The 25,892-nt window shown below is 39.6% G+C and overlaps 1 protein-coding gene across 7 annotated transcripts in view; it reads right to left on the bottom strand.

Annotated features, from left to right (window-relative positions):
- elavl2 (ELAV like neuron-specific RNA binding protein 2) overlaps positions 1-22,082 on the bottom strand; it is a 91,568-nt gene extending 69,486 nt beyond the window's left edge. For 3 of the 7 annotated variants that reach the window (XM_068028901.1, XM_068028904.1, XM_068028905.1), the window contains exons 1-3: positions 21,999-22,070; positions 16,969-17,224; positions 3,055-3,158 (exon numbers count right to left, since the gene is read on the bottom strand). In XM_068028901.1, the coding sequence (XP_067885002.1) occupies positions 3,055-3,158; positions 16,969-17,224; positions 21,999-22,070 (432 nt within the window). Of the gene's footprint in view, positions 1-3,054; positions 3,159-16,968; positions 17,225-21,998 lie in introns of those variants that run through there. The other 4 variants (XM_068028903.1, XM_068028902.1, XM_068028906.1 and 1 more) reach the window with 3 other exon arrangements.
- Between the last annotated feature and the right edge of the window lie 3,810 nt (positions 22,083-25,892).

Here is a 25,892-nt window from a genome sequence, read left to right as displayed (position 1 = left end):
TCTCCTGTGAAGGAGAAATGAACCATCAGCTGACATGGTTGTGTTGATGCCAACCACTGTCCGCATGAGTACTGGACTCAATGTCCTGTAGTTACCTTCTGGCTGGAAGATTAGTAGGAATGGGGCAGTTGTCACTTAAAAACACATGACCCATTTACTACAAGCTTTTAATGTCTCAACGTTTGAGAATGAAGTCAAACAAGGCAGTGGAGGTCCATCATATTTCACCTAGTGAGCAGACTGCCCAGTGGTGTCATTCCAGTCTGGAGCACTGCCATTACAATGCAGCAGCAAGCTTGGATCTGCACCTATACCAGAACTAAAGCATTGAATAGTGCCTGAACAATGCCATTTGAGTGTTAGTCAGTGACAAGATACCAGAACAAATACCAATATATTTTTGCAAGATAATAGAAACTGTGGGGGTGAGGGGTGGTGGGAGGAGTGGAAACTAGAACACTGAAGCCTCCTCTAGCTCAACTGGGGTACCTTATTCACTATGCACTCTTAAATGGAATTGGAACTGTGTTGGGAGATTAGGGAGGAGATACTAGAACAGATAGATCAGAATAGAGCAGAAAGACAGGCCACGATCACCTTCCACAAACTCTGCTTCATTCTCAAAAATCAATTGGATAACTGAAAATAAATGCATTACACTGGCACATGTTCTTAGCATTCAAGCTAATGTTAAAGATAGCAAACACAGCCAATGTGTTCAAAGGCATTAATTACATCTTTAGTGCAGATAAAAATTTGAAGAGCAAATGTTAAATGAAAAGTTGTGACCAAGCTTGGGCTTTAAAATCAGTAGACTGCAGGAAGGTGCTCTACAGGATCTCAGTAAAAAGGGAGGAGGCAGGCAAGAATACTTTTGTAGAAGAGGAATAAGGAAATTTCAGGGGGAGAAAGACCTTATCAAATGTTGAATGAGGTTAGAGGCAAGAAAACGCTTTTACTTCATAATTGGAGCAGTGGAGAGTTCAATTTGTTTTGCACAGTAAAGTGCACTGAAATATAAAAAAGCAAACCACTCAATCATTCTTCCTGCGAGAGGACCTATTTGCAGGAAAAGCAACACTGATTGGACAGATGATTTCTTCTTAGGTTAATGTCAACGCCAATGTGCTTTGTTGAATGATGATTTTCTTTAATCCACTGACTGGAGATGTGAATTTGTCTTACAAAAAAAAAAATATTTACAACACTATATCCTACATTGCAATGCTCGGGGGGGGTGACAAAATGTCTGTTAATTCCCCAAAAACCAAAGACCCAGGAAGTATAAATGGAACTGCTTGTTCTTTTCTGCAAACAGAGAAATACCGTTAACTGCTGTTTTGATTGAAGAGTGACTGTCATGTGACAAGCCCCACCCCATCTATGGCTTGAAGCTGGTGTTTTCTCTGTAGCAGAGAAGCAATGAGACGGACATGAGCAGACCCAAGTGGGCGGTTCCTCCCCCCCTCCCAATTCAGCTTGAAAGCTTTCAAATTCGGTTTGTTGACTGACCACCTTTGCATACTCCAGCTACAATCAGAAACCCATTGGACGGAATCATCTAACTCGCTATCCCCAACAGACTCATCAAACCATTCATCTACTTCAAGCTAAAAGACATAGGACCACCGAATTCAGCTAGATGCCTGCCAAATCACAACTCCACAGACCATATAATTTTTAATAAAATGGACTAACTCAACCAATCTACCTTTCCCCACTCTCTAACCTATTTGTGTGTGCAAACCTCTAGTGTGCCAGTGTGAGTGAAAGTTGACACGTTATTAGTTCGGTTTAGGTACAATAAAGTTAACCTCTGTTAACTCAAGAAAACCTGTCAGATTACTTACTTGCTATGATAACAAGAATCAAACACCTACTGAATTGGCCAGTACACCCACTTTAAGATTAAACCTGTTGTGCTCAAAGGAGGGGTTTAAAAAAAAAAGGAAGCCCTTCAACCTCTTGACCACAACATAAGGGACAACTGTTACAACAGATTTCCCAATACACTTCAAAACGCGATTACAAGCAGAATGGAGATTAGGTTATAGGGTGGGGAAGGGAAGAAAAAAAAAGGGAAAATGAAAATGTTCATCCAGAATTTAAAATTTCTCAAAGCTAGATGAAAACAATGTTTTTTTAAAAATGAAGTCAATGCTAGAAAATCACATTTAGATCGTGTTAAGGATAGTGTTGGGCAAGGCCAATGCCACTAAGACTTCTGCAGCACACGTCAATAAAAAGTTATTTTTAAAAGTCTATTGAAACTAAAAGCTGCATCAGTTTCTGTAATCTATTATCTTTAATTGTGAAGGCCAATATGTCCTGAAGGGTCACTGTCCACAAAAGCCTCTGGCAAACCAATAGACTGCATGGTCATGTCACCTGGACAAGCAGTCAGACAAGGCTTCATGATCCTGCATTTTGTTGAAGAGTTCTCTAATCTGTTCACCTTGTACACCAAATGATCAGTGAACTACACTGTTGTGAAGTGTAGCCCAGGAGCAGAGAAGCAGCCGCCCCTTTAAAAACAGTAAAAAGATGCTCTAACCTCCTGACATATGGGAAAATTCTTCTGTCCTAGCCACAGAGTAGACATACCAGAACATCTAGTGTTCTAATAATTGTTTGCTGTCACTACACTAAGCAATAGACCACCTTCAGTGCTGGAAAAGATTCCTTAATAAATCATTTGCATTTCTAGTTGAGACTGCCTAACCACATTTTATTTATCCATGGGAACCAGGTTTGAATCTCAAGTATCACTACACAGAGCTGTCTGATACTAAAACTGCACCCACTTTTAACTAGCCAAGAGCAGTCAGGTGCTTCAGTTGAAGAAAACATTTGAAGCTGTTCTTCTAGTGGCTAGCTTCAGAAGTGAATATGGTACAGTTATAAGAGGTCATCTGCTTTAGCCAATAATGCATGGCAGATTTGGAATATAGTGACCTCAAATTTACCCCAAAAAGTTTAAATTGGAAGAAAATTAACTTCAGACTGAAAGTACACCAAACTAACTAGCACCCAATTCTTATTTCACAATTTTACCTTTATTGTTTTGGTTTGAAGTCTGAGACCATTTAATGTATTGATGGCTTTTTCAGCATCCTTTGGGTCCACATAGTTTACAAACCCATAACCAAGGCTCTGACCTGCAGAAAAGTAAAGAGAATTGAAGTCAGTTGCATGCGCATGGTCACTTTTGTATTAGTAACAGAAAATGGACTTGTCAAATCACTGCATTGGACATTTTTTTTTTACAAATCAGATCTCAAACTAACAACTTCGGAGTAATACATTACAGGAGCTGGCCATTCAAAACCATTAAACAGGTTCATAGGAACTAGCAATCCAGAGGCCTGAAATAATCCAAACCCACCAAAGCTATTTGAGAACGTGAATTCTCAAAAATATGAAAACAGAAACCTGGTATCATTGAAAGTGACCATGAAGCTGCTGGATTGTAGAAAAAACCAAACTGGTTCAACTAATTCTTTTAGGGAAGGAAACCCATTAATTCTTACTTAGTCTAACCTACATGCAACTTCAGAACTAGTCAATGTGATTGACTCTTATCTGCCCTGTCAAGTTGTCTAGCCAAACGATTAGTCACCACCTTCAGGAAAACTAGAGTAGGCAATAAATACTGGCTTTGCCAGCACTGCCCATAACCAGCAAATTATTTTTAAATATACAATAAAAAGGACTGCACAACCCCAATTAAATCTTGAACATGTCCATCTGTAGTATTTATCCCTTTTCTCCCTCTTATTCCAAGCACAGTCTGGACCAAGGCCGAACATTTTTTCTTTATAGTATATTTTACACAAAAATACACTTTTGTGGAAGATCTTGCTATGAATATTGCTTTTTAACAATTCTAAACAAAGTCAAGAGTCTTGTACTTTCTTCCATTTTACCACTCCACTTCAACTGTAATTTTAAAAATGAAATTGGAGACTAGTGTTCACTATCATTTCAGCTTCAAAAGAATTGTTGAATGCTACAGCCATTACATTGGACAAACACTGCACACTCCGATCTAAATTAGAACCATGCAATCACAATTCCACCCAGTCTGTTAAAGCAAACCCAAACTAGCTCTCCTCCTATAAAGTTCACATCTAGCTACACAAATGCAAGGCTTGCCAATTTTAGAGGGCGACTCAAAACCATGCAATCTACTCCTGAAAATATACAAAAGGAAAACTGGAGTACCAGAGTTTCATAGGTCATACATCCTTAAAACAAAAAAAATCCTCCAGCAATTCACCTCTGTTCTAAAGAGTGATGCCACACCACTTGAAGTGATTCTAGTTTATTAGGCTCTAAATCCTTGCTTTCATTAAGATACTGGAAAGGGCTCTATTTGACATGCAAGGTGCTCAGTATATAGGATGTAACCCAACAGTTCTACTGCAAAAAAGCTCCTGATGACAAAATGTGTTCTTTGGATGCGAGTGTCGCAGGCAAGGCTGGCATTAACGGTTCATCCCTAGTTGCTCCGAAAAAGGTGAAGAGTAATGTACAGTTTTGCTATAACAGAATGGCTTGCTAGTCAGTCCATTTCAGATAGCAGGAAGAGTCATCTATCTTGGTGTGGGATCTAACCATCAAATACTTTCAAAATCCTAAAAACTGCAATCAAATCACCCTTCAACTTACTAGATTCCAGGAAACAGAAGCCTAGTTTATATAATCCCTCCTCAATCTAATTTTGGGAGTTCCAGTAATATTCTGGTGAGTCTACACTACATTCCTTCAAGGCCAATATATCCTAAGGTGCAGTGCCCAGAATTGTGTACACCATTTCAAATGTGGTATAACCAGGGCTTTGTATAACTGCAGCTATATTTGATTTGGCAAACAAAATTACTTGGAATAACTATCAGCAATAATTTTGTTGCCCTCTGAAGGGGAGAGAGGTGTGCAAGATATTCAATAAAAGACTTAGATTTTCTGCTTGCAGTGCCAGCACCCATTAAGTGCATTACCATTGGTGTTAAATGGAAAATCTAGGTTAGGAGCATTACTTTCAAGCCTACAGGGCATGCCTATTCAGTTGTACCTGCAGAATGTCAAAAGGTGTGTTTTTGGGGAGAGGATATTGAGAACAAAAAAAAAGGGAGGGAGAAAAGAGACAGGTAAGAACATAGCCCCGTAGTTCAAACAAAAAAGACCCAAAGACGAATGTGCCGACAAAAATTAACCAGTAGGACTTGGATACATCCCATGGCTGACAACTAATGATAATTGTATTAGTAGCTGCACGAGTACATCACAAAAAAAGAAAATCTGTCCAATTCTGGATACTGGAGCCATATGGCAATATTTATTACCAGTACGAAACATCAGAACAGTGCAGTCAGTATTAAGTTGGGATGGATGGGAGGTCCTTGACCAGGAAGCCCCATGGCAAACTGAAGTCACAAAAGTTCCGCATAGGAAGGATGTTGACAAGAGGGTACACAGATTCACAAGAATGCTAGTGCAAAAGCAAACTACTGCAAATACTGGAAAAACAGAAATGAACGCTGGAAATGCTCAGTAGATCTGGCAGCTCTTGCGGGGAGAAAAAAAAAACGTTCTCTGGTCAGTATTAATGCTTCAGGTCAATGACCTTTCCAAACTGAAGAAAGGTTCGGACCGGAGAATTCTCTCCCTGTACAGATACTGCCAGACCCACTCATTTCCAGCATTATTATTTTTTTTGTTTCACGAGGATACTGGCTAGCATGAGGAAATAGAGCAGAAAAAAATTGAGGCTGTATTTTGTTAAAACAGGAGATAAATTATGGGATTATGGGAGAGGTGGGACAGTAGATAGAAACAGACTTGGAAAAGTCTAGGAGGTTACTTAGATTTAGATGGGAGAAATTTTTTTTTTTAAAAATAAATTGAGTTTGTTGAGTTAGGCAATTGAAGCATAGACCATGTTTAACATTCAAAAATGGGTCAGATAGGTGGTGGATGCAAAGAGAGGGAGATCGGAAACAAAACAGGCTCATGGGATTAATAGCAGGAGAAACAATAGAGAGATCGATTGTACTAAACAGCCCTTTTCCATGGTGTAACTTCTCTGCAATGTAATGATAAATCAGAAGGCAAGAAGCACTACCTTCAGAACCCATCTGCAAAGCAGCACGAGCAATGGCAAAAACACAACAACCGACAGATTTAAAAATGCTTTATGAAAGCGTACAAATGATTTCTAAGTTTGAGCAAAACCTAAGATACTGGAGCAAGGAGGCATTACAGCGATAAAATTTTAACTTTGCCTCGTAGCTCAACCAGCAAGCACCAAATCAGAAGATTATACTAATTTCTGGCCACCTTGGCTTCAATTCCCATTAGAAAAAAAACAAATCTAAAATACACAAATCCAGAGGCAAATAACGTAACGACATAAGAAATGTTTTTCCTTTCAGCAAAAAGAACATTTCAGGTAGCAAATATGGCATGACAAGACACAATTAGAGTCAGACATAGAATCATTATGGCACGAGGCCATTCAGCCCATCGAGTCCATGACTGCTCTGTCCCAGGACCCTAGCAGTTCATTTTGGCCTGTAAGTTTAGCCAACAACTGAAACTTAAACTTCCTACCACATGGAGGATGAAAATTAAAACCAACTAAATGCTAAATATAGAACCAAGTGCTAACAGCACCCCCATCTTGGATACAAAACTATTATTTCGGAAGGATTCAATCTCAAGTTGGGCCGTGAAAGTTAAACATCTTTAGTAATTTCATCAAGCAGTATTCAGTTTTTTTTTCTGTTTTTATTTCAGATTTACATCATTTTTTTTTTAGTTAAGGTGATCTTAATTTCTAGAGGTGGTAATGCTTAGAGTCATGCATCTTTCAAATAGACAGACTTGGAGACCAGCATAGCTTTCCAGAGGCACATACCTTATCCCAACCATCAAGTCACTAGCTGCAGAAGTATGAGCTCCGGGTTTCGGAACTAGAGCAGCTGCTGGAGTCACTGTTGCACATCCGTGAGGCAGAGAACTGGTGGATAGCATATTTAGGGAGGCGGGCACACCGTAGGTTGGGAAGCATGCAGGCAGAGAGGGAATGGGTGACCGCCAGGTAGTCTAATAGAACTAGGCAGGTAGTGCAGGAGTCCCAAGCCTACCTTGCTTGCTAATCAGTTTTCCATTTTGGAAACTGGTGAGAGCAATGGCTTCTTGCAGTTTGGGGGGGCAGCCAGAGCAAAAGTCCATGACACCACACTTGGCTCAGCTGCACAGGAAGGGAGGAAGAGGAGCTGAAGAGCAATAGTGATAGGGGATTCAGTAGTCAGGGGATCAGACAGACGTTTCTGCAGTAGTAAACGTGACTCCAGGATAGTGTGTTGCCTCCCTTGTGCCAGGATCAAGGATATCATGGAGCAACTGCAGGACATCTGTTTGAGGGAGGGTGAACAGCTAGAGGTCATGGTCCACATTGGTACCAAAGACATAGGTAGGAAGAGGGATGAGGTCCTGAAAGCAGATTTCAGGGAGTTAGGAGGGAAATTAAAGAGCAGGACCTCCAAAAGCAGTAATCTGAGGATTACTTAGAGTGTCACATGCTAGTGAGCATAGGAATAGGAGGACTGATCGATTGAACACATGGCTGGAGATTTCATGGAGGAGGGAGGGATCAGTTCTGTGGCAGGTAGGACCTGTACAAGATGGATGGGTTGCTTTTGCAGGACTGGGATGAATATCCTCGCATGGAGATTTGCTCGTGCTGTTAGAGGGTTTAAACTAGCTTGTCAGGGGGATGGGAACCTGAGGGGTAGCTCAAATTGATTGGAAGTAAAGCTGGTAACAGGAGGTAAAAAAAAGTAGCAAGTGACATTAGAAAGCAGGTGAAACAAAGGCGATCAAAGGCAGAATGTCAAGACGACAAGGCTATGGCCACTCTACCTGAATGCACAGCCTTCACAACAAAGGTAGATGACTTAAAAGGCCCAGAGAGGTAAATGGGGTATGATCGAATTGCCATAACAGAAATGTGGCTACACAGCAACCAAGACTGGGAACTGAATATTCAAGGATATTCAACATTTAGGAAAGACAGGCAAAAAAAAGGAAAAGGAAGTGATGTTGCATTGATTAGGGCTGGGGACAGTACATTAGTAAGGGAGGATTTCAGATCCGAAGAACAAAATGTGGAATCATTTTGGGTAGAGCCAAGAAACAGCAAGGGGCAGCAAACATTGGTAGGAGTTCTTTATTGGCCAAACAGTAGTGGTAGTGTGGGGCATGGCATTAATCAGGTTAGAGAAGCATGTAACATGGGTAATACAGTAATCATGGGTGATTTCAATCTGCACATTAGATTGGGTAAACCTAATGAGCACTAATGCTGTATATAGAGTGTTAGGGATGGTTTTCTAAAGCAGTATATTGAGGAACTGACTAGAAAACAGGCCATTTTAAATCTAGTATTATGTAATGAGAAAGGACTAATTAATAATCTTGTTGTAAAAGAACCTTTAGGGACGAGTGACCATATGATAGAATTTTACATAATGTTTGAAAGTGACGTAGTTCCATCTGAACCCAGGGTGTTAAATTTGAAAAGGAAATTGTGAAGGTATGAGGGGCAAATTGGTTGAGGTAGATTGGGAATTTTTTTTAAAAAAAGGTATGATAGTAAATAGGCAATGGATAGTCTTTAAAAGAAATATTACAGTTTACTGCAACTACAAATTCCTTCAAGGCACAAAAACCCCGAAAGTAAAGGCAGTCAACTGTGGATAACAAAGGAAATTTAGGACTGTACAAGATTAAAAGTAAAAGGCCTATAAAAGTTGCCAGAAATAGTAAACCTGAGGATTGGGAAGATTTTAGAACACAGCAAAGGAGGATGAAGAAACTGATAAAGGGAGAATAGAACGTGAATATAAGCTAGCAAAAAAATATAAAAACGAACTGTAAACACTTCTACAGATACGTAAAAAGGAAACATTTGGTTAAGACAAATGTGGGTCCATTACAGGCAGTGTCCATCTTCAAAGGAAGATACAAGAAATCTCCCAGAATTAGAGATCCAAGGGATTAGGGGTAAAATGAGGAATTGAAGGAAAGTATTGGTAAGAAGGTTGTACTGGAGAAATTAATGGGGCTGAAGGTTGATGAGTCCCCAGGACCTGACATTCTATATCCCAGAGTGTTGAAAGAGGTAACTATGGAGATAGTGGATGATTGGTCATCTTCCAAAATGCTATAGATTCTGGAGCAGTTCCTGCAGATTGGAAGATTACAAATGTCACCCCACTATTTAAAGGGAGGGAGGGAGAGAGAAAACAGGGAATTACAGACCTATTAGCTTTACTGTCTTTGGGAAAATGCTAGAATCTAAAGGGTGTGATAAATGGACACTTGGATAATAATGATCCGATTGGGCATAATCAACATGGATTTATGAATGGGAAATCATATTTGAAGAATTATTGAATTTTTTGAGGATGTTACTGACATAATTGATAAAGGGGAGTTGGTGAATGTGGTATACTTGGATTTTCAGAAGGCTTTTGATAAAGTCCCCCACAGGAGACTGGTTAGCAAAATTAAAGCACATGGGATAGGAGGTAATATACTGGCATGGATTAAGGGTTGGTTAACAGGCAGAAAGTAGGAATAAGCAGGTAATTTTCACATTGGCAGGCTGTGATTAGTGGAGTACTTCAGGGATCAGTGCTTGGGCCCCAGCTGTTCACTTTATATATCAAATGATTTGGATGTGGGGACCAAATGTAGTAATTCCAAGTTCACAGATGACACAAAGCTAGGTGGGAATGTATATTGTAAGGAAGATGCAAAGCAGCTTCAAGGAGACAGACTTGGGTGAATGGGCAAGAATGTGGCAGATGGAATATAATGTGGAAAAATGTGAAGTTATCCACTTTGGTAGGAGGAACAGATGGGCAGAGTATTTTAATGCTAAGAGATTAGAAAGTGTAGATGTACAAAAGGGACCTGGGTGTCCTCGTCAACAAGTCACTGAAAGCTAGCATGCAGGTGCAGCAAGCAATTAAGGCAGCTACTGGTATATTTTCCTCTTGCAATAAAGGATTTGAGTACAAGAGTAGTGAAGTCTTGCTTCAATTGAGGAGAACCTTGGTTAGACCGTACCTGGAGTATTGTGTGCAGTTTGGTCCCCTTACCTTGGGGAGGATATTATTGCCATACAGGGAGTGTAAGGAAGGTTCACCAGACTTGTTCCCGGGATGGCAGGACTGCCCTATGAAGACAGATTGGGGAAACTGGGACTGTATTCTCTAGAGTTTCAAAGAATGAGAGGTGATCTCATTGAAACCGAAAGGGACAGACAGGGTTGTTGCAGCTAATAAGTTTCCCCTGGTTGGGGAGTCTAGAACCAGGAGACAATTTCAAAATAAGGGGGAAGCCACTTAGGACAGAGATGAGGAGAAATTTCTTTACTCAAGAGGGTTGTGAATCTTTGGAATTCTCTACCCCAGAGGGCTGTGGAAGCTCAGTCATTGAATATGTTTAAAGCAGAGATTGACAGATTTCTAAATACAAATGACATAAAAGGGGATATGAGGATCATGTGGGAAAAAGACATTGAAGTGGAAGATCAGCCATGATCATATTAAATGGTGGGGTAGGCTCGATAGACTGAATGGCCTACTCATTTTCCTATAACCAAACTCCCGGTTGCTGAGATGACCAAATAGTTTGAAGTCCAGTACAAGGTCAAATCTCACAAATGTCTATTTTCAGGCCAGCACCTGCTCATATTGAATAAAAGCATTAGATGCCTTTCAGTGTGATGTGAAGCAAACCTACTCACTGAAAGTGAAGAACTATGATCCTGAGACATGGCACCAGTATCATAGTTGCCAAAAACTGCGGAGTTTAAAGTAACCTTTCTGGCTGAAGCTATTAATTTCCATATTCTAGACCTAGCTTGAAATTGGATCCAACATTTTAGAGAAAAGCGGACTCACTTTGGACATTTCAGTATTACCAACGCTACTAGGGCGGCACAGTGGCGCAGTGGTTAGCACTGCAGCCTCACAGCTCCAGGGACCCGGGTTCGATTCTGGGTACTGCCTGTGCGGAGTTTGCAAGTTCTCCCTGTGTCTGCGTGGGTTTCCTCCGGATGCTCCGGTTTCCTCCCACATGCCAAAGACTTGCAGGTTGATAGGTTAATTGGCCATTATAAATTGCCCCTAGTATAGGTAGGTGGTTGGGAAATATATAGGGACCGGTGGGGATGTTATTGGAATATGGGATTCGTGTAGGATTAGTATAAATGGGTGGTTGATGGTCGGCACAGACTCGGTGGGCCGAAGGGCCTGTTTCAGTGCTGTATCTCTAAACTAAACTAAACTAAACTACTACTTAAAAACTGTTATTCCTGCACCACCACCCACCCGCCCCCACAAGTATCAAGTCGTAAACTGTGGAGTCATACAATTCTGGGGTGCAATACTTCAGATGGCACATTTGCCCATTTCAAGGGGAGACATAGTCCATGTCAGCTTGAAAACAAGTCTCGCCTGTTGAAAGTCTAACCAACATGCTTGGCAAGATGACCCAATTGCAAAATGTGCTACAAGCAAAAAAGGTATTCACAGTTATCTACCTCGCAAGGACCCTTTTCCCAGTTGAAGGAAAACCTATGACAAACCATATAAAACTGAGCAACCTCAAGATCACGTGAAGTTATTCTAGTCTGGATACATCCAACACAAAAAAGTTAAGCTAAGGTCTCATACTGAGTTTATAGAACTTCAAAGGGTTAGGAGAGAAGATTGGAAACAAGAGATAAAGCCCAAAATGCTAAAAAAGCACAGCTGGATCTCAATAGGAGTAAAGAACCGGTCAATGTCCACGAACATACGTAATGGAGAAAACAAAGACAACTTTCATTTATTAAAGGTGCCTTTCACGACTGACATCTCAAAGTGCTTTACAGCCAATAAAGTACTTCAAGTGTAGTCACAGTAGTAATGCAGGAAATGCAACAGCCAGTATGCACACAGCAAACTCCCGCAAACAATATACTAACCAGAATCTGTTTTTTGTGATGTTGGTTGAGGGATAAATATTGGCCAAGACACAAGGGTTAGCTCCCCTGCTCTTTGAAATGCCCGAGCAAGCAGATAGGGCCTAGGTTTAATGTCTCATCTGAAAGAAGGCACCTCAGACAGTGCAGCAGGGGAGTATTGGCCTTGAGTTTTATACTCAAGCCCTGGAGTGGGACATGAACCTAGAACCCTGGTGGCTCTGGAGGAGAGAGAGTGCTACCAATCAAGCCACAGCTGAGGGAAGTTACCTCTGTTTCCTCATCTGCCTCATGCAGGCTATTAGTGGTACAATGAGATATTCTGGGACAGCTAGCAGATTCAGAGAAACACCATGTGTTCTGTCCAAAGGAAAGGCAAGGTCTGTAAATAAATAGCTTTAAAAGTAGCAGAAACCTTCAGTTGAAGATCTGAATTACAATACTTATCCAAGTCACTTTTGAACAAGTGAGAAATGCCATGTTAAACTGATTTAGACTTCAACCACACCAGTTTGGCTGAATTGGTAGTCATGTGATAACTACAAATTCAAGCACTACTGCAGGATGAGAGTACATACCGAGTTGACAGAATACTGCATTTTCAAAGTGTCATCGTTCAGATGATAAACTAAGTGACATCTCCAGTTCAAATGGACATAAAATATCATACAGTTAAAGTTCCCTTGCTGTCTTAACAGTTCTCCCTTAATTCAATACAGCAAGTAATCATATTAGCTATTTGTAGGGCCTTGCTACACAATTTGGGTGAATTTCTTTAGTGACTGCATTTCAAAAGTCAAATAGTTGAAATACTACAAAAGATATCCAAGAACAAAAGTGGCTATACAAAATTATTTCTAATTGCTTCCTACTTGTTAACCGTGCTACCCTGTATACTCCAAAGCAGACAACTATTTGAGCACAGCAAGATGCCAAAGATTAAACACCAGTTCAAACCTTGAAAAGACAACACTTCCCATTATGCAGCAACTCCAGGTATAAAAGTCAGTCATGAGCAAAAATCCATGCCAGTTAAGACAAAGCCATAGCTGTAGTTAAAGTGGTCTAAACAGAGCCAAACCAAAGCAATCAGAAAAAACGCTGGTTTTAGTTAATTTCACTACTCAGTGGCTCAGGTCAGACACTGGCCAGTGATGTTACTCTACTTTGAGTATTGTTTATGATGCTGACTGAAATGTTCAAACACTGATTAATGTCAGATGTAAGTGGCACAGAATATACCATCTCAACCACTTCTTAGGACCTCAAACTTCACAACTCATACTCTAGAGCCTCCTTCCACAACTTAAAGCATCATACCATTTTGGCAAAGTGATCAATGTAACAATAAAAAAAACTTACGAATTTACTTTAAAAAGGAATAGCATGATCACATTGAAGAATTTAACAGGACATTACATTTATATAGTGGTCCAACTACAAGATATCAGGAGGAACTATTATCCCTAGTGTTGAAGTACACTTGCCTCCAAGTTATTTCATTCTTGCACCACTAAACTGCTGATACGGGAACTACTTGACAGAAATTTCTATTATTGCATTGTGTAAAGAACAACTAGTATAAAAAAAAACTGATGTGAAGTTCAGTTATCATTTGGCACCAGTCATTACACTTTTATTGTTTCAGCAAACTTAACCAGCTATGCCCCAGAGAATCAGTGCAGCCAGCATGGGTTGCAAGGCCTCCTCCTGTGCTGTTGCAATTCTGAAAACTTTACACATTCTGGCACAAGCCACAAACTCCATGGCAATTTTAGTATGCTTTGAGAAGTTATTAAAATTTAGTTTATGCAGATTTCTTCAGGAAAAACTGTCCAACTTTTTCCATAGTTTATGCACATTAAATGAATTCATTTGCACTGATCAGTACAATTGTTCAAAATCAACCAGGAAATTTATATATGTTAGAGTTACCAATTCTACACAGCTTTGCAGAGAGGACATTCCCATTACTTTTTATATGAAGACCAGTAATTTAAAATTTAGGGAATGTTAACAGCATGTGGTATAACCCAGCCCAACCAAAAATAACAGAATCCCGGTGTTGTGGGAGCTGTATTAGCAGCTGGACATCAAGGTCAATCTGATACTTGCTTTGTGTCCTAATGGAAGCAGCAGCTTCTGGTTCCACTTTTAACACTAATTTATGAAAAATCAGATCTAGGTATGGGCCTGCTTTAACAGATAGCACTCTAGGAGCTAATCATCTTGCCCAAATTCCCTTTTAGCTCTGAGACACAAGTTGGGTTGAATAACCTGCTTGTGTACTGTATATTCAAGATAATTCTATAATCCTGCTGCCACTGAGAGTCAGTGGTGAAGGGAAAGAATGTTGAAGCTGGTAGATGGAGTGCCTGCCAAGCAGATTACTTTGTCTTGGATGGTGTTGAGCTTCAAGTGTTGTTGGAGCTGCACCTATCCAGGCACTGGAGGGACAGGTGGCGAGTGACTGGCTGCAGAATTCCCAGCCCTTGATCTGCTCTTGTAGCCACACGTGACTGGTCCAGTTCAGTTTTTGGTCAATGGTGACACCGCCCCCCTCCCCCAGGATGTTGACAGTGGGGGATTCAGCGATTATAATGTCACTGAACATAAGGAAATGATTAGCTTCTCTCTTGTTTAAGATGGTCGTTGCCTGGCACTTATGTGACATGAATGTCACTTGCCACTTATCAGCCCAAGCCTGGATGTTGTCCAGGTCTTGCTGCATATGGACATGGGCTGCTTCAGTATCTGAGGAGTCGTGAATAATGAGCAGCAAACATCCCCACTTCTGATCTTATGATGGAGGGAAGGTCATTGATGAAACGAGTTCAGCTCTTTTGTCCATGTTTGGACAAAGGCTATAAAGAGGTCAGGAGCTGAGCAGCCCTGGTGGAACCCAAACTGAGCGTCAGTGAGCAGGTTATTGCTGAGCAAGTGCTGCTTGATAGCACTGTTAACGACCCCTGCCATCACTTTGCTGATGATCAGGGGTAGACTAACAGGGTAGTAGTGGATTTGTCCTGCTTTTTGTGTACAGAACACACCTGGGCAATTTCCCACATTTCCAGATAGATGCCAGTGTTGTAGCTGTGCTGGATCAGTTTGGCTAGGGGTGCAGCTAGTTCCAGAGAACAAGTCTTCAGTACTATTGCCAGAATGTTGTCAGGGCCCATAGCCCTTGCAGTATCCAGTGCCTTCAGTCATTTCTTGATATCATGTGGAGTGAATCTAATTGGTTGAAGTCTGGCATCTGTGATGCTGGGGACCTCAGGAGGAGGCAAAGATGAATCATCCACTCAACACTTCTGGCTGAAGATAAATGCAAATGTTTCAGCCTGGTCTTTTGCACTGGTGTGCTGGGCTCCATCACGGAGGATAGGAATATTTGGTGGAACATGGAGAAGCACTGATTCAGCCAAAGGGGGGCAGTAGGTGGTAATCAGTAAGATGTTACCTTGCTCATGTTTGGCCTGATGCCATGAGACTTCATGAGGACCAGAGTCAATGATGAGAACTCCCAGGGCAACTGCCTCCTGCCTGTATATCACTGTCACCATCTCCGGTGGGTCTGTCCTGCCAGTGGGACAGGAAATACCCAGGGATGGTGATGGCGGTGTCTGAGGCAGGCATACTCTTGGAATCATACCTTGCAGACAATGGCAGGCTATTGCTTGACTAGTCTGTGGGACAGCTCTCCCAATTTTGACACAAACCCCCAGATGTTAACGAGGACTTTGCAGAATCAACATGGCTGGGTTTGCCGTCGTCATTTCTGGTGCCTAGGTTGATGCCAGGTAGTCTGTCTGGTTTCATTCCTCCTTTTTGGCTTGCTAGGCCATTTCAGAGGACAGTTAAGAGTCAACCACTGTGGTTCTGGAGTCACATGTAGGCTAGATTTCTTTTCTTAAAAAAGACTAGTGAACCAGATGAGTTTTTACAACAAATCGACTAGCCTTTTAATTCCAGATTTATTAACTGAATTCAAATTCTACCATCTGCCGTGGTGGAATTGGAACCCATGTTCCCAGAGCATTAACCTGGGGCTCAGGGTTACTAGTGTAGCGACATTACCACTATACCACTGCCTCCGCTGAAATAGAGTCTCCAATTCTGGGCTCCTCACTTCAGGAAGGATGTTAAGGCCTTGGAAAGCTACAAAAGATTTACTACTAAAAAGGTACCAGGGATGAGGGACTTCAGCTACATGGAGACACTAGAGAAGCAGGGGTCACTCTCCTTAGAGCAGACAAGGTTAAGGGGACATTTAATAGAGATGCTCAAAATAAGGGTTTTGATAGAGAAAATAAGGGGAAACATTTTTCAGTCAGAGGCAGCTCAATAACCAGAGGATACAGAACTAAGTTAACTCTAAGAACCAGAGGCAAGAGGAGTTAAATATAAAAAGTACAAAAGGGCATTAATGATCTGGAATGCACTTCCTGAAAGGAAGGGTGGTGAAGTAAAATCAATAACTTTCAAAGAGAAAATTGGATAAATTCTTTAATGGGAAAAATTTCAAGGCTATAAAGGGCAAGTGAAAAGGGATTAACTGGATGGGTCTTCAAAGAGGCTGCACAATGGGCCAAATGGCCTCAGCCTGTATCATTGTATGTTTCTAATATACAAACGTGAACCATTTTGTCTTTACATGGCATTAGCTATGGAATAAAATCATTGTAAAGTCCTTCAGCAGCACCTTGCAAACTTATCTAGTTCCAGCAACATAAGTGAGCCAATGTTTCTGAACAATTCAGATACTACAATTGACAAGTCGTGCCAAGAGCATCAGACAAATATGTATCTAAATACCCGAGGTTGTATCGTAGAAAACTGCCTGCACTGGAGGTTCTGCAAATGTCACTTTAAGAAGTGACAACACTAAAGCAAACAGAACATACAACACTAAAGTGCCAAGATACCTGTTATTTTGTCCCGTACTAGTTTGCAGGATTCTATTTCACCAATGCTGCCAAATAGGCTTTTGAGCTCCTCTTGTGTCATGTTTTGAGGCAAGTAGTTGACTATTAAGTTGGTTTTGCTGTCCTCTGGCATGGTGTTACTGTCAACAGGTGATGAGCAGTTGTTTGTGCCAGTGTTGGTGTTTGAAGGACCATTTGTTGTGTTATTACAAGTTGGACCATTGGACAGTTGTGTTTCCATGGCAGCAATTACCTGCTAAAGATAGAGAAGTCAACATTACCTTTTTGAACTCATTTAGATCAACTCATTTAACATAGCCAAGACTTGTTATTTTTAAGTTACATTTCTGAAATGGCAGCATGCCACATTAAGATTTTAAAAACCTAGAATTTAAGCTTGCTCTTGCCTCGACTTACAGGTTAACAGTTTTTGCTGGATTATAGCAAAGAAATTGCCTCAAAAGTATTTGTTTCTGCACAGATACATTTGAAAATGCGTTAAACTTAATCACAACCAATTTGTCACAAGTCCACTACTATACTCTTACTATACACAGAAGCCAACTGATATTCCTTGCAACATTGATTTTATTTTTTTTTTTAAATTTTATTTAGAGATACAGCACTGAAACAGGCCCTTCAGCCCACCGAGTCTGTGCTGACCATCAAACACCCATTTATACTAATCTTACACTAATTCCATATTCCTACCACATCCCCACCTGTCCCTATATTTCCCTACCACCTACCTATACTAGGGGCAATTTATAATGGCCAATTTACCTATCAACCTGCAAGTCTTTGGCATGTGGGAGGAAACCGGAGCACCCGGGAGGAAACCCACGCAGACACAGGGAGAACTTGCAAACTCCACACAGGTAGTACCCAGAATTGAACCCGGGTCGCTGGAGCTGTGAGGCTGTGGTGCTAACCACTGCGCCGCCCAATTGGAAATTGGTTGAGAGGTAGAGGCAGTAGGGATGAAGGAACCTACTGATTTGGCAAGATATGACAAGTGGCATTCCCCAGGGATCTGTATTGGGGCCTCAGCTTTTCACTGCAAGTTGGACATCCAAGTTGTAAATGACAAGGCTGGGAAGGAGAGTTAAATTTTAACTTCCCGCTTTCATCTGCACAAAAAGGGACAGAAGTCAAATTAAGGTGAAATGTAGGAAGTGTAGGTCTTGAATCAAAAAGGTGAAATTTCTGAAATGCTAAAAAACCGGAAACTATGGCAGTGCCAAGGAATTGGAGGATGTCTAGGTACACAAAAATCACTACTTTGTTTTTTTTTTTTATACCTGCCCACAAGATTAAAGGGCTAATGGCAATGTTGGCTTTAATCTCAATAGGGCTGGATAACTAGGGGGAGGAAGTTATGCTTCAAATCGGAGAGCGCCTTGGTCAGACTATTTGGAGTACGATGTTCAGTGCTGGACACCTCATCCTATGGATGTCTTGGAGGAAGTACAGCACAAATTCATCATAATGATTTGGGACTTGAGTGAAATTGAGGGCATGCTGCTTAAACTTGGTTTGTAGTCCCTTGAGTTTAGAGCATTGAGTGATCTAATCGAAGCGTTTATCATGACTGAAGGACTCAAGACAGCAGATACAAAGAAACTATTTCCTCTGGTGGGGGGAAATCTGGATGCACAATTTTAAAATGAGAACACGGCCTTTCAGTATGAAATCAAGTAGTACTTTTTCACGCTTGGTAGTAAACTCTTTCCCTCCATCCCCCACAAAAGGCTGCAAAATGTTGAGTCAACTGAAACTTAAGACTGAGATCAACATATTTTTGTTAGGAATAAAGGCAACTAAAATAGAGTTGAGGTACAGATCAGCCATCATCTAATTGGATGAAATAGGCAGGACGGCCTGAATGACCAACTCCTTTCCCCATGATATATGGCAATTATTCAGATCATGGATCGGTTGTACCCAATTTCTCTGCAACCAATAGCATAATTTTCGTTAAGCATGAATTTATGACCCAAGTAGCAATAACCTGTAAATCAGTGCAGAACTTTAACTATTCCAAAAATAAGTTCAATTCATATACCCAAATGGTAAAAACTCTACATAAAAACTTAGCCACAAGAACTATCCAAAGTGCCAAATGCAAGTCTTGAAATTCCCCAAATGGTTCCAAAGAATGCTATCAATTTGTGATATCATGCAAGATCACATCTTTCATAGCTTATATTTGAAAGTTCAGTAATCTTTTGAAACTTGGGTTTGTTACTTTAGGGGGTCACCAAGTTCAGGTTATTTGAATAGCCACACAACCTTCAATGTCCTATAGCTATTACTTTACTGTTGAAAATGAATAGTTTTACAAGTCAAGCTTCAATTCTTAATCCATTAAAAATTAGTTCTGTCCAAGTCACTCAAGCTTCAACTGCGCACTGTAGGATTACTGAAACTATGCATGAATAGTCACGCATACCCACAGCTACTAGACCAATGCCATCTGGTGGTGAAGCATCGCTGTGTATTGCTTTACAGTAGACTATAAATACAGTTGTACTTTGATGACAAACCCCATTATAAATAGGCTTAATAAAATACCTTAACTATAGTTTTGCAGAAAACTGAGTGGGACATGTATAACATTGATCAAATATGCTATTGCTTGCAGGTTGTATGCTAGCCACTCATTTAAAGTCAAGGTTAGTTATATTGCACACATTCAAGCTAACCTAGAAAAAATACAGTATTTGCTGCTGGTAATCCACACTCAGAGCTCCAAGATAAAACTGCAGTTTACTTTAAAAGATCAAAAAAGGTATAGTTTTTCCTTTCATACAGGGAAGACAAAAACCTAAGTAGTTGCAAATTATAGAAACAAAATGCCTCAAAAGTATGTCTAATTTTGACATTAGATAATTAATTTCAGTACCCTTTAGCTAAAATCATAATTCACCACATCTACTGCAACTACATCACTTAAATGCCAGTAGTTCTTTAATACTACTCACTCAGTGAGCAGAAACTAACATGAGCAGCATTCTCCTTTACCAACTTACACTTTTCCTTCTCTCCTTCCACACCTCTACCCCACATCTCCCCGCAGTCAAAAAGTGTCTGAAAATTGAATTCTGCTACTGCAATCCTTAAAATGTACATCCTGATAACCACAATACAAATAGCAACTTAAAAGTGAACTGACATTATACAAATTCACATTTGGACAAATGTTTCCATAGAAAATATGCTTGGGGGTTATGGGGGACTCTACCTGGTTGCACATATCTTGAAATGTGAAGCTCAATCAGCATTACCATTTTTCCCCCCCCTCCAAATTCATACAAGTTTGCTACAAGGAAGCTGGGTGTAAAAATATAAAATCCTTCAATATTTTAAGACACAGGGACCAGGCCATCAATTGTCCATACTTGCAGAAGGGGCAAGTGCTGCACAATGACAGCAATCATTTGTCGAATTGCAAAAATTTCAACAATCATCCGTGATAAAAGGATTATTTGCCTTTTCTAAAAAAATGTTGATGGATTCACAAATACTAACTTTCCTCTTTAGGCCATCTTCTACAGCAGAAGATGCCTTTTTAAAAAAGCACTGCAGCTATCATTTCGCAACAAACTTATGCATTTCAGAGGATACCATCTAATCGCACTCCCCTCCATTCTATTAAACGCCAATGAAAATAATGTATTGCATTGGAATTTTCTACAGAATTCAGAACACTATAAAATACTGAAGTACATCGTTGAAGCTACAAAGAAAAGTATGCACCAGTAACTGAACAAGACACTGATTAGCAACCCATTCCAGTGTCATTTTTAACATAGGCCATTCAGCCCCTCAGGTTCATGCCGGTCGATTAAGACCCATTGAAACATAAAATATGATTTGGCAGTGACATTGTGCTCAGGGGAGGTCAGAATGAAGTTAGTGTCCCAAAATAATTTGAGCCTAATGAATTTAGAAGTGGGTCAGGTCACAATGGTGCTGGGGTTGAGATTAGGGGAAGGGGCAGGGTAAATATTCAATTAGGCAACAAAAATAACTTCAATTGAAAGTAATTTTGATTTCACACAAATACATCCATGTGATCAGTTTATACATTGTACAAATGCTATGTTCAATAGTATACTAGACATCCAAGCTAGATGCAAATTGAGATTTGTTTGGCCAATATTTTAATATTCTGATCAGAAATCATAAAAAAATCACTACCAGCTTGATACTTGTAACTTAAAGTGGAATAACACTAGCTTTTTTTTTTTAGTTACAGCCATTACATATTTAGAAAGTTTGTTGTAGAATTACAAAAGCAAAAAACTGAAAAAAACTTGTAAAAACAGCACTTGCAAACAAGGGGCAGTGAGCTAACATTTACTGCAATGCTTAGTCAAATATTTATTAAAAAGACATTTACAATGATAGGCCACAGACCTACTTTGCTTTGCAGGTGGCAAAGATTATACCATTAGGCCAGAATTCCAATGAACAGCTGCACTAACTTATGGACTCTACAGAAGCAATATCTTTCTATACAACAGGTCATTTTTTTTTAAATGGATAAAAAAGGATCACTGCATTTCACTGAAGGAAATTTGCATGTGAATCACCACATACACTGAACTTTAAACAATACAGATTCAGTGTTCTAAATATGGGGGAGTAGCAAATTATTTCCAAACTCAGGATGAAAATTCCACTCAAATGCCATTTGCAATTGGCAACTCAGCCTAGAGGTTGACAGCAGTTAAACATGTGCACCACTACCACACCAGACATAATACAACAAATCCACTTTCAGCAAATACTGTTATTTTACAAGTTCTAATCAGACCATACCAAAAATAGTTGCATTGGCTTCACTTAGTGTTTTTTGTAAATAAAGTCTGTTGCAGTTTCAAAAAAAAACAAATGTTTCTGAACCAATTATATTTTTGAAATACTACAAGACCTATGACAACATGCATTATACTTTTTTGGTATGGCCTCAATAAAAGATAATATCTTAGTCACTACTGAATTTAAAGAAAAGTCCCACAGACCCCAGTCCAAGGCTCTGCAGCCCACGAACCACTTCTAAGCAGAGTAGCCACATCACACAGTCTGACTGCCATGTTAGTTTGGAGTTGCCGTCTGCAATATGGACACAAAAGAGTACCGTATGTTAGATTGACAAGATAATGCAACAGTTTACAATGCCTTATGTATATTCAGAGCATGTCCATGCAGTTTGGGCTCAAGATAATTTGAGGCAATTCCAATCTAATCCTCTTGTTCTAAAACAAACAGATGAAAATTCCCCATGCATACGTTAGTGTAATGAATCAGCTACTGATGTGGAGATAGAAAAAAATTGCAGACAGGCTTCTGCAATTTTTAAAAATACATTTAAAAAAAAACTATGTACAAAATAGTACAGCACAATATTGCACTTCCACTGGGTCAGATCAACTTGGTAAATGAACAAGTAGGTTTCAACAATGTCTATTTCAGAAGCCTAATTGTAAAGCTATTTACACATCCTCCTAAAATTTTAGTTTTAAGCTTTAATTTGGCCTGAACACAAGGATTAATTTCAACAATTGAAAGACTTTCAGCATTTTAAGTACAAGACAATCTGAACATTTTAGTGAAGTGTTTCACACAGGGTTCAAGCTGGAACTTCAGTCAGTGAACCTCTAGAAGGGAAACATACAGTTACTACAAAAAGAAAAAGAGTTTGGCCCCCAACAGACCAACTTGGGCACTGGGAAGATAGAGAGATGGATAGATAGAGAGCGCCCAATCCAAGAAGTGAACCAGTTTGTTGTGCAGCAATTGATACCTTTACATTTTCACACTAGAGTAGGATGCTCAGTGTTTATAGTTGAGTGTATTTTACAGCCTCAAAAAAGTTTCAACTTTACAACATTAGATTTGAAAGTTTAAAATGAAGTCCAGGTTGCACTTCAACTTTACATCAAAGTTACATCTGGAGTTCAGCTACTCATACTATTAACGTTTTAAACATTTACAATTAGTTCATAGAATTCCCAAATCCATTGTGAGAGCCCTATCAACACAAAAATATTCAAAGCAGCACACTAACTTCATACAGCAAGATGGACAATAAATAGAGCTTTGCCAGAATTTCCCACATCCGAACAATTAAAGTCACACTGAAAACAGCTTAAAAGCATCAATTTTGAATTATGCCATGCAATTTAAAGCACTTCATTCTTCATTGTACCCAAGAGGTAATACATAGTTTGAACAAGTCAAACTTACTTAACAGCCCTTTTATGCATTTCTGGAAAATTAGAAATGCAGCATAATGCTCATCTACCAAGTTTTCAGTTCCAGAAAGAATGTCATTGGGCAAATGTGACTGAAGAACTGGAGACCCAACCATGGGGAAGCTAATTAAGCTTAGGAGGACTGCAGTAGAGCGAGTACAACTGTAAGTTCAACATAATGCTGAGTAGACAGGCATCTGCCACATTCAACTCAAGTCAGGAGACTAAGCTACTCAACATCCAGGATTACAAGGAAACAAACAAGAAGTGCCAGAAAGCACCATTACAACAGAAGCTTCTTTTGAATTGAGTCAACTTTCAGCAACCCAATTAATCATGCGCTATATGTAATTTCCTGTAATACTGGACTCAGCAAAACTTAAGTAAAAGTTAGTGTTTCCACAATCCTAAACAGAACACAGCAGTTATTTAGAATCTGCATTCTTTCACACAACCTAGTCTGGGTTGGAACACTATGACACCTCAATATGCTTTGGACTTTTGATCAATGTTCACAGAAGATTTTTATACCCTACAGTTTAAATTTATTCATTCTACCAGAATTCCATTTGTGGTTAAGGATAACCAGGTGTTTTGTTGCAGGCAGCAAGGTACTTGCATATATGAGACAGTTAGAATTTTAACCTCAGTATTATGCTGTTACTGTACAAGTGATGTAAGCAATTTACAGGGCTAAAAGCTTCAGTGCAACACTTCAGGAGTCACATTAATGTAAATGCAACAGCACAAGGTCTCCAGCTGCCACACAGTTTTTTGGAGGGCAATTTTGGAGAGCAAATTATAGCTTTAAAATAATGTTCAAATTGCTTTATATAAAAAGCAATCAGGTTATTTGCTTACTGGAAACTAAAGTAGACTGACTGAAAGAAAAACTTACTGTAGCCAGAACACTCATGAATACACTCATTAATACAAGTGTGCTTTGGCATTAAAATTGTAGCTTCAGAAAGATAACAGTCGCAATATTAAGTACATCCAAGCCAGTCAGAGCCCAGTGAAACAAGTTTCACTTAGCTCAAGCCTCAACTTATTTGCAGTACACAGGATTACCAAGCATGAACCTGAAATTACCCAGCAGGATAGATTTTCCCTTCAACCTGTGTAGGACGTTAGTTATTTAGCATTTGTTCCACAAGCCACCGATTTCAGTTGAGGATTATTCCTTTTAACAATACAACATAATAGACTGCATGATTTAGTCTATTCAAAAATGGACATTTCTTCAATGGGCATGCTTATGCAGCTAGACAAAAAAGGTTTGATATGCATGACAATTGTCTAACATTGGAGATGTGTATTTGACAATTGAAACTGAATTCTCAAATGCAGAGATCTTAATGTGCAGGTAGATTGCAAGAAGCAAAATCTAAACAGAAACCCTTCTAAATTGAGGTGTCAAATTTTGAATTTAAACTACCTTTTGCCTAACAATTTTTGGCGAGATTACGCATCAGAGTTTTGTAACAGATAAAAAGCAACCTGAACATCCACTGCAACAGAAAGTTGGGAAAGTAGCATAGATTTTCAATCTGGTACAAGAGGTCCAAGCTTCTGGCTTTGCCACAGTTTCAAAATGCTCATTTCTATTCCTATCCCTATATAAAAACACTTGCTTCCCCACCAAAAAGTTAGTTTGCGCATCAGATTCCAGTCCCCTTTCCTGGACAATTTAAGAATTTAGCAAGTGAAATGGCAATGAGGAGGAAAATAAAAGCCAGAATGATTTTGGAATTTCAAAATGATGGTCTTGAAATGGAAACTAATATCTGACGTAACTTCACAAACTGAGTTTTTAAAACAGAACAAGGATAACTACAGATGGTGTTATTTCACCAAGTTCAGACATTTTAGTGGCCATTTTATTTCTGCCTATTTCCAGCAGCATTCTAAAATAAGTTTATAGAAAAATACAAACTATTCTTACCATGAACTGAAAAATACAAATTTAGACTCATTGTTTCTCTACGAGAGATTATATTCATCTAGCCAAGACTTAGAGGCAGCTAGACTTATTGCTCTGTTAAAGATTTAGACCCAGTTTCCCCCCACTCAGATTGAAGCATTGCATCCAATAACCAGGGAGAATCCCTAAATAAATTTGTCAGACTTTAAATTTTAAAAAAAAAAGAGTAGGGAGGGAGAGATGAGGAGAGTACGACAGACTGCAATGAAAACTCTTGGATGTGAAGATTCACCCCACAACATCCAAACAACTCAGTTCAGTTACATGCATTAAGCTGATTAAGTGCTTTGGTTGAAATAATACTTCAATGTATTGTGAAGATTCTGATCCCAAAGCCAGGAAGGTAATTAATTACAAAAATGGTAACGTTTGGGGTGTGGGGAGAACGATAATTAAAAAAAAAAGTTTTAATGTAACACATCATATCCTCAGGACCTCCCAAAGATAATGCACTCCAATATTTGCAGAGTCACTTCTTTGCCCGTATTAACAGCAATTTGCAACAAAATCTGAAGCAAAAATGATCAGATAATCCTCAGTACTGAAAGTTACGTCCTGCTGTACTGGCCAATACCGTACTCTAAATGATACCATTTGGGCAGGTTTACAAATATCTTGGTTTAACACCTCACCTGAAAGATGGCACTTCTGAATGCAGCACTTTGGCACTGATAAAG

This window comes from Heterodontus francisci, chromosome 4 (genome assembly GCF_036365525.1).
Source record: "Heterodontus francisci isolate sHetFra1 chromosome 4, sHetFra1.hap1, whole genome shotgun sequence".
In the NCBI taxonomy this organism is placed as follows: Eukaryota; Metazoa; Chordata; class Chondrichthyes; order Heterodontiformes; family Heterodontidae; genus Heterodontus; species Heterodontus francisci.
The sequence above is the reverse complement of the archived record's forward strand: the minus strand, read 5'-3'. Positions and strand labels throughout refer to the sequence as shown.